At 50.9% G+C, this 14,062-nt stretch overlaps 1 protein-coding gene across 4 annotated transcripts in view; it reads left to right on the forward strand.

Moving 5' to 3' along the window:
* Positions 1–14,062, forward strand: part of LOC140426254 (HORMA domain-containing protein 1-like) — a 128,860-nt gene that overhangs the window by 29,655 nt on the left and 85,143 nt on the right. For 2 of the 4 annotated variants that reach the window (XM_072510777.1, XM_072510776.1), the window contains exon 3: positions 6,765–6,909. The exons of the other annotated variants lie outside the window; for them this stretch is intronic. In XM_072510777.1, coding sequence (XP_072366878.1) covers positions 6,765–6,909 — 145 coding nt within the window. The remainder of the gene's footprint in view (positions 1–6,764; positions 6,910–14,062) is intronic. 4 annotated transcript variants of the gene reach the window in all.

Here is a 14,062-nt window from a genome sequence, read left to right on the forward strand (position 1 = left end):
GGATGCCAAGAGACAATATCAACCCAAGCTAGAGTCACAGACTAGCGTTAAGGACTCTTGTCGGCTGTGGCAAGGCTTAAACAACTAATGGGCTACTAAGCGAAGCCGAGCACAATCTCCGGCAGCAGAGTACCCCTCCCTGATAAACTCAACGCATTCTATGCTCGGTTTGAGCAAGAAACCATCAAACCGCTATTGACTGCCCCAGCAGCCCCGGAAACACCCACACCCACCATCACAGCTTCCGAAGTCAGATCGGCTTTCTTGAAAGTGAACCCTCGGAAGGCGATGGGCCTGGACGGAGTCCCTGGTCATGCACTTAGATGCTGCGGGAACCAGCTGGCATATGTGTTCGTCGACATCTTCAACCTTTCCCTTCTCCGTTCCGAGGTCCCCACTTGCTTCAAGAAGACCACCATCATACAGGTGCCAAAGAAGAACCACGAAACATGCCTCAATGACTATCGTCTCGTGGCCCTGAGGCACATCAACTCCATACTCCCAGAATTCCTAGATCCACTGCAATTCGCATACCATTGCAACTGGTCCACAGCAGACACCACCTCCATGGCCCTACACTCATCTCTGAAGCATTCCAATAGCAAGGACTCCTACATCAGACTCCTATTTATTGACTACAGCTCCGCCTTCAACATCATATCAAAGCTCCAAAACCTAGGACTTGGCTCCGCACTCTACAATTGGATCCTTGACTTCCTGACCCATAGACCACAATCAGTAAGAACAAACAACACCTCCTCCACGATAGTCCTCAATACCGGGGACCCGCAACGCTACGCATTCAGCCCCCTACTATACTCCCTATACACACACACATGACTGTGTGGCAAAATTTGCCTCCAACTCCATCTGCAAGTTTACTGACGACACGACCGTAGTGGGTGGGATCTCGAACAGTGATGAGTCAGAATACAGGAGGGAGATAGAGAACGTAGTGGAGTGGTGTAACGACAACAATCTCTCCCTCAGTGTCAGCAAAACAAAAGAGCTGGTCATTGACTTCAGGAAACAAAGTACTGGTCCACCCACGTCGGCGCTACGACGACAAAAGCACAACAGCGTCTATACTTCCTCAGGAAACTAAGGAAATTTGGCATGTCCACATTACCAACTTTTACAGGTGCACCATTGAAAGCATCCTATCTGGCTGCATCACAGCTGGTATGGCAACTGCTCGGCCCAAGACCGGAATAAACTACAGTCCTGAACACCGCCCGTCCATCACACAAACCCGCCTCCCATCTATTGACTCTGTCTACACCTCCCGCTGCCTTTGGAAAGCGGGCAGCATAATCAAAGACCCCTCCCACCCGGCTTACTCACTCTTCCAACTTCTTCCATCGGGCAGGAGATACAAAAGTCTGAGAACACGCACGGACAGATCCAAAAACAGCTTCTTCCCCGCTGTTAACAGACTCTTAAACGACTCATTGATGGACTTGTGGACTGATCTGTTCCCTTCACACATCTTTACCCTATGCCTGTGTCTATGTATTTACATTGTGTATTTTATGAAGTCTTACAAGACTTTGACTTTGTCTATATATATATGTTTCTGGAACCTACCTCCTGAGGAAGGAGCAGTGCTCCGAAAGCTAATGATTTGAAACAAACCTGTTGGACTTTAACCTGGTGTTGTAAGACTTCTTACTGTGCTCACCCCAGTCCAACGCCAGCATCTCTGCATCATGTGTATTTTATGTTTGCCCCATTATGTATTTTCTTTTCATGTACGGAATGATCTGTTTGAGCTGCACGCAGAACAATACTTTTCACTGTACCTCAGTACACGTGACAAAACCAATTTAATCCAATCTAATGTATACTTTGTCCTACATTATGGTTAATGTTCGGGGCCTGTAAACCACTCCCACTAGTGACTTTCCTTTACCAATCCCCATCTCCACCCAAAGCGATTCTACATCCTGACCTCCTAATCAAGGTCATCTCTAACTATGCATCAGTGCCATCCTTGATTAACCTTCTGCCTTCACCTAGCTTCCTATTCTTCTTGACTGTCATATACCCCTTAATATTCAGGATCCAATCTTTGTCATCCTACAGCCTCTTGACCATAAAAATTCCGTTCAAGGAAATATATCTTCTGCAGCAGCACTTGAAACTCTGCTACATCAAAGGGACCAGTGTTGTTCCCATGTTTGTTATATTGTTAATAATGTGTGCATGTTTCTGCACCAACACAATTTCCCTTTTTGTGATGAGCTTCAGCCTCTGATAGCTGCTGTTTCACTCAGTTATGTGTTCCCAGCAAGTGTGCTAAAGGCCAAGCTCTTTGGTAAAACTATTCCTGTGGTAGGAAACTATCCAAGTTATAAGGAAAGGCTACCATCACAAAATCTGTCATGTTTTTGACGTATTTTACTTACTCAAAATCAGGGCTGGTAAGTTGAGTGCCTATTTTTAAGACAGGAGTGTTAACCATATAATGCAGAATATGCTTTCAAGTAAGATGGTGCTGTGCTTTCTTAAGCCTTAATTCTTCATTGTAAAGCAATCAAAGTCCCCGGTCATTGAGAGCTTAATTACTTTGTCAGGGAACTTTGCACATTCAAATTTGTGTGTGAGTTTTAGGCTCCATCTTAGAGGCATGTGATATTTAATAATGTTTTGAAAAATTATTGATATTCTATTGTTGTAGATGTGCAAAGGGCATAAATCCCACTAATACCATTGTACCACCAAAAATACTTTAGGGCAGAAATACTGGCATATCCCCATCCCCACGAAAGGTACCTGTGCCAGCAACAGTACAATGGAATTATCCACTCAATAAAGCAGTTGGAATCTCTGAATGTTAGACCAGAATGGCTTTTTTTTTTTTTAAACATTTTATTAGGGTATTTGTAGTTTTTATAATAATAACAACAGCAACATAAACATGGTACATGAAATATTTCCAGCCCTATCATGCTCTTCGCACCCCCAATCAATGAAACAATAGCCTAACCGCCCCCCCCCCCCAAGATTTCTGCCTCTGCTGACATTTTAATTTTCTCCGAGAAAGTCGATGAATGGCTGCCACCTCCGGACGAACCCTAACATTGACCCTCTTAGGGCGAACTTTATTTTCTCGAGACTGAGAAACCCAGCCATGTCACTGACCCAGGTCTCTAATTTTGGGGGCTTTGAGTCCCTCCACATTAACAGTATCCGTCTCCAGGCTACCAGGGAGGCAAAGGCCAAAATGTCAGCCTCTCACCCCGTGGGCCCCCAGCTCTTCCGACACTCCAAAGATCGCCACCTCGGGATTCGGCACCACCCGTGTTTTAAGTATCGTGGACATAGCCTTAGCAAAACCCTCCAAGCTTCGGGCATGCCCAAAACATATGGACATGGTTTGCTGGACCCCCCGCGCAACATGCACACCTGTCCCCTACCCCAAAGAACTTGCTCATCCGGGCCACTGTCATGTGTGCCCGGTGAACTACCTTAAATTGTATCAGGCTAAGCTTGGCACATGATGAGGATGTGTTAACCCTGCTTAAGGCATTTGCCCACAGACCCACCTCTATCTCTCCCCCTAGCTCCTCTTCCCACTTGCCCTTTAGTTCCTCTATCTGGGTTTCCTCCGACTCCATAAGTTCTTTGTAGATATCTGATACCTTCCCCTCTCCCACCCATGTTCTGGAAACTACCCTGTCCTATATCCCCCAATGTGGCAGGAGCGGGAAGGTCGGAACCTGCCTTCTCAGATAATCCGGTACCTGCAGATACCTAAACCCATTCCTTGTTGGCACTTAAAATTTCTCCTCGAAATCCTTCAAGCTAGGGAATTCTGTAAATAGTCTATAAATTGATCTCCCATCCTCTCAATTCCTACTCTCTGCCATCTCCAAAACCCTCCATCCAGCCTTCCCGGCACAAACCAATGGTTGTTGTAAATCGGGGCCCAGACCGATTCTCCCTCCGCTCTCCTATATTTCCTCCACTGCCCCCAGACTCTCAGAACCACCACTACCACCGGGCTTGTGGAGTATCGGGCCATCGAGAACAGCAGAGGTGCCGTTATCACTGCCCCCAAACTTGTGTTCTTACACGATGCTGCCTCTACTCGCTCCCACACCGACCCTCCCCCACTACCCACTTCCTAATCATGGCTATATTAGCCGCCCAGTAGTAGTTACAAAGGTTCGGCAGCAACAACCACAGTTCCCCCGACTACTCTCTAACAACACTTTCTTCTCTTGCGGGGTTTTATCCGCCCGTCATTTTCACGGTCTGCACCAGTGACAGCGGGAGCATGTCTCATCTAAAGTCCTCCTCATTTGTTGTACAAGCCGGGACAAGTTTAATTTGTGCCATGTCTCCCATTCCTGTGCCACCTGGATTCCCAGATAGCGAAAGCTCCTTCCTACCATTCTAAATGGCAGCTCTCTCGGTCTCCTCTCCTGCCCGCCCGCCTGGATTGCGAACATCTCACTTTTCCCTATATTCAATTTATACCCCAATATAAATTCCCCTGAGATCCGTATAATCTCCCCCATCCCCTCTAACGGGTCCGAAATGCACAGGAGCAGGTCATCCGCATAAAGCGGATGCTCCACCCCCAACCCCCCCAACCCCTCCGGACCAGCCCTTTCCAATTCCTGGAAGCTTATAGCCAATGGCTCGATGGCCAGAGCAAATAACAGCGGGGAAGGGGACACCCTTTCCTTGTCCCTCGGTGCAGTTTAAAATAGCCTGACAACCGCCGATCCATACGCACACTTGCTACTGGTGCCTGATACAGCAACCGCACCCAATCAATGAAGCCCTGACCAAACCTGAACCTTCCTAACACCTCCCACAAATAATTCCACTCCACCCGATCAAAGGCCCTCTCTGCCTCCATCAGAACCACCACCTGCCTGCATCATTCCCCCCGCCCCCCCCCCCCCCCCCCCCCCCGCAATTCTAATAACGTTTAAGAGCTTTCTAACATTGGCTGTGAGTTGCCTGCCCTTTACAAACCCCGTCTGGTCTTCCTGTATCACCTCCTGGACACAATCCTCCATCCTTGTGGCCAATATCTTAGCCAGCAATTTGGTGTCCTCATTCAATAGGGAGATCGGTCTATATGACCCGCATAGCTCAGGGTCCTTCTCCCGTTTCAGAATCAATGAGATCGAGGCCTGTGACATTGTTGGGGGAGGATCTCCCCTCTCCCTTGCCTCATTGAATGTCCTCACCAGCAGCAGTCCCAATATCTCCGAGACCTTCTTGTAGAATTCCACCAGGTAGCCGTCCGGTCCCAGGGCCTTGCACGACTGCATGACTTCCAGCACCTCCATTATTTCCTCAATTTCAATTGGGGCTCTCAGCCCTTCCAGCAGTTCTTCCTCCACCATCGGGAACCTCAGCTGACCAGCAACTGCCTCATCCCCTCCACCCTAGCCAGGGGGTCCAACTCATATAACTTGCTATAAAAGTCCTTAAACACCTCACTCACCCCCACTGGGTCCAGGAGCGCATTCCCACCTCTGTCCTTTACTCTCCCTATCTCCCTGGCGCCTCCCTTTTCTTCAGCTGGTGTGCTAACATTCTACTGGCCTTTTCCCCATACTCATACACCGCTCCCCTTGCCTTCCTCAGTTGTTCCACCGCCATCCCTGTAGCTAACAGCCCAAACTCTGCCTGTAACCTCTGCTGCTCCTTCAGTAGCCCTGCATCTGGGACTTCCAAATACCTCCTAGCCACCTGGAGTATTTCTCCAACCAACCTAATCCTCTCTGCTCGTTCCATGTTTTCTCTTTGGGCCCGTATTGAAACTAACTCACTTCTAACCACTGCCTTCAGAGCTTCCCACACCGTTACTGCCGAGACTTCCCCTGTATCATTTATTTTCAAATCGTTCTGGACGGACTTGCTCACCTGCCCACACACTCCCTCATCTGCTAATAGTCCCACATCCAGCCTCCATATCGGGCGCTGCCCTCTCTCTATACGAACCCGTAGATCCACCCAATGTGGGGCATGATCTGACAGCACGATTGCCGAGTACTCGGTATCCACCATCCCTGGCAGCAGAGCCCTGCTCAGGATAAAAAAGTCGATCCGAGAATATACTTTGTGGACATGGGAGAAAAAAGAAAACTCCTTCAGTCTTGGCCGTCCAAACCTCCATGTGTCTACTCTCCCCATATGCTCCATAAACCCCTTTAATTCCTTCGCTATGGCTGGCAGCCTCCCTGTCCTAGATTTTGACCGGTCCAATCCGGGATCAATGACTGTATTGAAATCGCCCCCATGATCCGATTCAGACCAGAATAGCCTGAGACTCAGACCAGAATAGCCTGAGACTGTCAGCCAAAGATGGGGTCAATTTGTGAAAGGATTTGATTTTTGTTCAATTCCTGTTTGCTGGGACCCACCTATATCCCAAAAAGACATCTATGCTGTGACTTTATGGTTTTCTGGAGGATCCCAGGAATGCCCTCAAATTGAAGTCTGGATTGCAATGGGGAGGAGGAAGTGGAATTCTGCCATCCTTCACCTCATCCGTTAGAAGTTATTTTGTTCTGATGAAAAATAAACCCCATAGACATGTTTTGCTCCAGTTTCCAGTTGTTTCTTTACCTTTTGTTCAAGAAGGAGGAAAATCTTTGGGTTCTGATAAATGCTAAGATAGCAATGGAGTGCGTAATTTATTTAATTTGTGAAGAAGAGGTTTGTGATGTTTTTCTCTTTTCCCAGGTGGTTTACTCTATTTTTTCAATTAATGTTTGCTCCTTTTATGCTGCTAGTGGAATGCAATATTTCCCAATGATGTGGCAACACAGCACCAATCCCTTGTTTTCATTAAGAGAATGATGGCTTTGGGAGTATCATGCATTACATATCTGCGTGGGATATTTCCCGAAGATGCCTATAGAACACGATATTTGGAAGGTAAACACATTACTGGTTTAAGATAATGTTTTGTTATCCTTCCGATGTCTCACCAAAACAATGATGTAATTGTACAGGGTGCAAAACTTAAGCTTGTACTGCATATTTTAAAGTGATAATTGGAAGAACATGGAGCAAAATAGAAATGTTTCAAAAGTTATTTGGAAATTGAATTTGCTGAATAAAAGTAAATTAGAAACCCTCTAAAGTTACTTGTCTTGGACTGGAGATTTATTCCTTATCAAGTAACATGGCAATGTAAACTAATATTCAACAGCTTTTTATTTCATGTGCGAAGCTGCCAATGGACACCTTTATCATGAGGATGGATGTAATTTAATGTTAAATTGTGCAGTTAATGTGTCCTGTTTATTTTGTAACATTTATGTCACGTTTTCCTTCAGAACATTTGAATCAATTCATCGCTAATTTCATGGCATCTCCATAATGTCCCAATTTGTTTCCATATGCCCTGCTTCCATATGATCCCTGAAAAATTGAGTGACTGCAAGCCAAAAAATGGGTGCTATTCCTTTGCTCCTATTTTCCTCATGAAGAGTATGGTATCTGGAACATGTGGTAAACCACATTATTGCATTATATGTATTGTCTTGTGCATGCCTGAGCTTATCCAGGCTGGCTCTGCCTGTGGCCCCACCCCATGGGTCCAGAGGCAGGAGGCTTGCTGTTTAGTGTATTAAAGCCTCAGTTACGTTCATCACTCGTCGTGCGTTATTCATGATGTATCAATTTAATACACTAAACTCCTAAAGATGAACTCGTCACTCAAGCCTGATCGCTTGAAGCTGGACCCACAGGCAGCCAACGCAACAGAAACGTTTGAACACTGGCTAAACTGCTTCGAGGCGTACCTCGCATCCTTCAACGAAGACCTCACAGACCTCCAGAAAAAGCAGGTCCTCCACGCACGGGTGAGCCCAAGAGTCTTTCCCCTCATCAGGGACGTCCCTCGTACGCGGAAGCATTAACGCTGCTAAAAGGACAATACGTGAAATCCGTTAACCAGGTATATGCTAGGCACCTCCGCGCCACGAGACGGCAACGCCCTGGGGAATCAGTCGCAGAATTCCTGCATGCCTTGCGCATCCTCTGTCGGAACTGTGACTGCCAGGCGATATCGGCTACCCAGCATGTGGAGCTGCTGATCAGGGACGCTTATGTCGCGGGCATGAACTCTAACTATATCCGCCAGCGATTACTAGAAGGGGGGGACACTCGGCCTCCCAGAGACCGTACAACTCTGCAACTCGCTGGAGGTGGCCTCCCAGAAAATGGGGGCCTACACCTCCTACCGTGCGGCACCCCTCGTGGGCGCAGCCATCAACCGACCCGAGTGCGACACAAGCGTGCGCCGCGCAGCAGCCCACCAACGCCAGAGGCCCGAGGTGCTACTTTTGCGGCCAGGCTAATCACCCCAGACATCGCTGCCCGGCATGGAACGCAACTTGTAACAGCTGTGGGAAGAAGGGCCTCTTCGCAAAAGCCTGCCAGGCCCGATCCTCCCCTAAATCCTCTAGGCCCAGCAGCGCTGTCTGCTGCCTGTCGGGGCCGCCCCCAGCTGCCGCGCCACCTGCCACGTGCGATCTGTGGGTGCCGCCATCTTTACTTTCATCCGACATGTGCAACTCACGGGCCGCCATCTTGGACGCCATTGCCGCTGACACCCGCCACGTGTGACCCATGGGGCCGCGATCTTGGACGCCAGCGCAGATGCCACGCGTGACTCATGGGGGCTGCCATCTTCGGACCACTCCGCAGCCTCCCGGGAGGCCAGCTCACCCGACCGTACGTTGGCCGCCGCTACCTCCGACCGGCCTACCGACCGCCTTCTGACATTCGCCTCCGTCACACTCGACCAGTCCCGGCCGCACCACCTCGCGAAGTCCACGACTGCTTTTTCGACTCCGGAGCACGGACAGCTTCATACACCCAGATACGGTAAGGCGCTGCTCCCTCCCCATCCTACCCGCGACCCAGAAAATCTCCCTGGCTTCCAGATCCCACGCAGTAGAAATCCGGGTGTACTGTGTCGCGACCCTTGCTGTACAAGGCGTAGAGTACACTAACTTTAGGCTCTACGTCCTCCCCCATCTCTGCGCTGCCCTATTACTGGGGCTCGACTTCCACTGCCATCTCCAGAGCCTTACCGTAAAGTTCAACGGACCCCTGCCCCCCCTCACCGTCTGTAACCTCGCGACCCTTAAGGTCGCCCCACCCTCCCTATTCGCAAACCTCACCCCGGACTGTAAGCCCGTCGCTACCGGAAGCAGATGCTACAGTGCCCAGGACAGGGCCTTTATCAGGTCGGAGGTCCAGCGACTCCTGCAAGAGGGGATCATTGAGGCTAGTAACAACACCTGGAGAGCCCAAATGGTGGTCGTCAAGACTGGGGAGAAGAGGATGGATCAAGGAGCCAGAAGCTGAGTGGCTGCGCGCAGAAGAGGCCTCCTGTAAGGGGACCTCTTTCCCCCCCCCCCCCCCCCCCCCCCCGGGCCCTCGCCACAGCGGCACTCCCATCCCCACCCAAAAAACACTCCAGCAGCCCGGTGGTGATAGCCACCCTCTAGTCCTGGAACCAGCAACGGCAGCAATTTGTCCTGACCAAAATGTCGGACAAAGCTCCCACCTGTAACAACCATAGGTTCACACCAGCACTGACTGACGCCACCTTCAAAAAGTGGAGACAGGACGAGGGGACACTGACAGTCAGGGACCTATACACCGACGGCAGGGTCGCGACACTGGACGAACTGACAGAGAAATTCCAGCTAGCCAGGGGGGACGAGCTAAGGTACCTGCAGCTCAAACTTTCTACGAAAGGAGACAAGGACTTACCCACAACCGCCACGACAGACATTACTGGAGGAGTTACTGGACGCAAACATATTAGAGGGAGGAAACTGTAGCGACATGTACGACCGACTGGTAGAAGGGGCCGACACCATACTGGATGCAACAAGAAGGAAATGGGAGGAGGACCTGGGTATCGAGATAGGGTGGGGACTCTGGAGCGAAGCACTGCATAGGGTCAACTCCACCTCCACCTGCGCAAGGCTCAGCCTGACGCAACTAAAAGTGGTACATAGAGCCCACTTAACAAGAACCCGTATGAGTAGGTTCTTCCCGGAGGTGGAGGATAAATGTGAACGGTGCCAAGGTGCCCGGCAAACCACACCACATGTTCTGGTCTTGTACCAGACTTGTGGAGTACTGGACTGCCTTCTTTGAGGCAATGTCCAAAGTGGTAGGGGTGAGGGTGGAGCCATACCCGAAAGTGGCGGTCTTCGGGGTTTCGGACCAGCCAGATCTATTTCTGGGCAGGAGGGCAGACGCCCTTGCCTTTGCCTCCCTGATCGCCCGACGTAGAATCCTGTTCGGCTGGCGGTCAGCAGCACCACCTAAAGCTGCAGACTGGCTGTCCGACCTTTCGGAATCTCTCCAAATGGAGAAAATTAAATTCGCCATCCGAGGGTCAGACGACGGCTTTCACAGAATGTAAGAGCCATTCACCCGATTGTTCCGGGACTTGGTTGTGGCCAACAAACGGGCAGAAGAATAGCCAGGTAGCCAGGAACCAGGGGAAAGCAGCCAAAGCATGAGAGGGGGAGATAGACCGGGAGAGGGGGGGACAACTCAGTACAAGTGGAAGGAAAGGCGAACCACGGGCGTGGGGGGGTGGGGGGGGGGGAGGAGTAGGAGGAAAGGAAAGGCAAACTGCAAGGGGGGGCAGGGAAACGTTAACCAACCTGACATCCACAGGAACAGAGAAAAAGGAGAATACAGGCGGAGGACGGGAGGGCCGGCTGAAGCGACAGCGTGCACAAGAAAACAACGGCGGCAAAATCCGACCGGGAGAAGCGAGGGGCAACACCGGTACCAGACCCACACGAGGATTGCCCTCCGGAAGTGCCTTGCCAGCACAAACAGATGCCTACTTACATATATATAGATATATCATATCTTGTGTACATAACGGCAAAATATACTCTTCAAAAATCCAATAAAAAACATTTATATAAAATAAAAAGACTGGGGAGAAGCACCGGATGGTCATCGATTACAGCCAGACCATTAACCGGTACATGCAGCTCTATGCGTACCCCCTCCCTCATATCTGACATGGTCAATCAGATTGCGCAGTATCGAGCCTTTACAGTCGACTTTGAAGTCCGCATACCACCAGCTCCCTATCCGCCCGGAGGACCGCCAACACACTGCCTTCGAGGCAGATGGCCCCCTCGACAACTTCCTCAGGGTCCCCTTCGGCATCACCAATGGGGTCTCGGTCTTCCAAAGGTAAATGGACCGAATGGTTCACCAGTACGGGCTGCGGGCCATGTTCCCGTACCGAGACAACATCACCATCTGCGACCATGACCAGCAGGACCATGACGAAAACCTCCGACACTTCCTCCACACCGCTAAACTCCTGAACCTAACCTATAATAGAGAGAAATGCGTCTTCCGCACAACCCGCCTAGCCATCCTCGGCTACGTAGTGGAACACGGAGTCCAAGGGCCCGACTCAGACCGCATGCGCCCCCTCCTGGAACTCCCCCTTCCCCACTGCCCCAAGGCCCTGAAGAAATGCATGGGGTTCTTCTTGTACTATGCCCAGTGGGTTCCCAACTATGCGGACAAGGCCCGTCCACTGATCAAATCCACCATTTTTCCCCTGACGGCTGAGGCCCGACTGGCCTTCAATCGCACCAAGGCAGATATTGCCAAAGCCGCGATGCACGCTGTGGACGAGTCCATCCCATTCCAAGTGGAGAGCGATGCGTCGGACTTTGCTCTGCTGCTACACTCAACCAGGTGGGCAGGCCCGTGGCTTTCTTCTCCCGTACCCTCCATGCCTCCGAAATCTGACACTCCTCCGTCGAAAAGGAAGCCCAAGCCATCGTAGAAGCTGTGAGACATTGGAGGCATTACCTGGCCGGCAGGCGATTCTCTCTCCTCACTGACCAATGGTCGGTTGCCTTCATGTTCAATAACACACAGCGGGGCAAGATCAAGAATGACAAGATTCTGAGGTGGAGGATCGAGCTCTCCACCTACAGCTATGATATCTTGTATCGACTCAGGAAGCTCAATGAGCCCCCAGATGCCCTCTCGCACGGTACATGTGGCAGCGCACAGGTAGACTGACTCCGAGCCCTCCACAACGACCTCTGTCACCTGGGGGTCACCCGTTTTTTTCAACTTCATCAAGGCTCGCAACCTGCCTTACTCCATTGAGGAGGTCAGGTCCGTGACCAGGGACTGCCAGTCTGGCACTTCTATCGGCCAGACTGCACTTCTATCGGCCAGACAGAACACATCTGGTAAAGTCCTCCCACCCCTTTGAGCGCCTCAGCATGGACTTCAAAGGGCCCGTCCCCTCCACTGACCGTAACGTGTACTTCCTCAACATTGTTGACGAGTACTCAAGATTCCCCTTTGCCATCCCCTGCTCTGACATGACCTCTGCCTCCGTTATCAATGCCCTGCACAGTCTTTTCACCCTGTTCGGGTTCCCCGCCTACATCCACTGTGATTGGGGCTCCTCCTTTATGAGCAACGAGTTGCGTCAGTTCCTGCTCAGCAAAGGCATCACCTCCAGCAGGACGACCAGCTATAACCCCTGGGGAAACGGACAGGTGGAGAGGGAGAACGCGATGGTCTGGAAGGCCATCCTTCTGGCCCTACGGTCGAAATGTCTCCCTGTCTCCCGCTGGGAGAGGTCCTCCCCGATGCGCTCCACTCCATCCGGTCACTCCTATGTACAGCCACTAACGAGACTCCTCATGAACGTATGTTTGCCTTCCCCAGGAAATCCACCTCCGGGGTCTCGCGTCCGTCCTGGCTGACAGTCCCGGGGCCCATCCTTCTCCGGAAGCATGCGAGGAGCCATAAAACCGACCCACTCGTCGAGAAAGTCCTGCTCCTCCATGCGAACCCCCAATATGCCTACATGGCAGACCAGGACGGGCGGCAGATCACGGTCTCCCTTCGGGATTTGGCACCGGCAGGTTCCCCGGCAACCATCATCACCACCCCCCAACCTACACCGTCTTCCCCCACCCCTGCCCACCTCCCTCATGAGCTGACACCCACAGGCCCACCGGCGACAAGCACCACCACCTCCGCCCATACACCGCCCTCCCCCCCACCCCCTTCGCCGACTCAACACTTGGCTGAAAAAGAAGAAAACACGCTCCCGGATGCACAAGTCTCGACGGCAGTGCCCACACCACAGCCGGGACTGAGGCGATCATGGCGGAAGGGCAAGGCCAAAGCTCAGACTTGACCTTTAAGGCCACTTCACCCCCGCCGGACTTTTTTTTAAAAAATGGGGTGAATGTGGTAAACCACATTATTGCCTTATATGTATTGTGCATGCCTGGGTTTGTCCAGGCTGGCTCCGCCTGTGCCTCCTCCCCTTGGGCTTATGCATAAAGGTGGCAAGTCTCACCTCCGACCCAGTTCGGGTCCAGAGGAAGGAGGCTTGCTGTTTAGTGTATTAAAGCCTCAGTTACGTTCATCACTCGTCGTGTGTTATTGATGGTGTATCAGAAAACTGCTATGGTTTTTTAGTGTCTGCACCTGACAGCACCTGAAGAGGGTGTGGCAATGTTAATTTCATTCAACTGATTGAGGCGTTACACTCCGATTTCTTCTTAAATTCAAGTGCAGATCGAGAGCAAGTTGATCCAGACTCACCTGTTTTAATATTTGTGCGCATCAAGTCCTGTTTCCCCTTCATGACCTACCCTTCCTGATCCCACAATACACTACCTACCCTTCCTGATCCCACAATACATCAAATTTGTTCATTACTCGTCGTGTGTTATTGATGGTGTATCACCTATAACATCCTTTTGTTACTCCAAATCAGACTTATTGGCTCATAACTTCCTGAGAGTTGCAATCTCTGGCGGATTGCCACTCTCGACGGACTTACCCACGTTGAAATTGCAAAGCCTCTCTCTCGCCCAACCGTCCTCACTCAGGCGAGGTGAGACGGTAGCAGCGAAGCGTGCCCCGGCTGCACAGTATAAAGTTACTGGGGAACAGGGATGAAAGGAAACGTGCCCTTTTTACCACACTAGCTGACAAATAAAAGGGAGAAGGTAAGTAAAGGGGGGGAGTG

Source organism: Scyliorhinus torazame, chromosome 7 (genome assembly GCF_047496885.1).
Source record: "Scyliorhinus torazame isolate Kashiwa2021f chromosome 7, sScyTor2.1, whole genome shotgun sequence".
Lineage (NCBI taxonomy): Eukaryota > Metazoa > Chordata > Chondrichthyes > Carcharhiniformes > Scyliorhinidae > Scyliorhinus > Scyliorhinus torazame.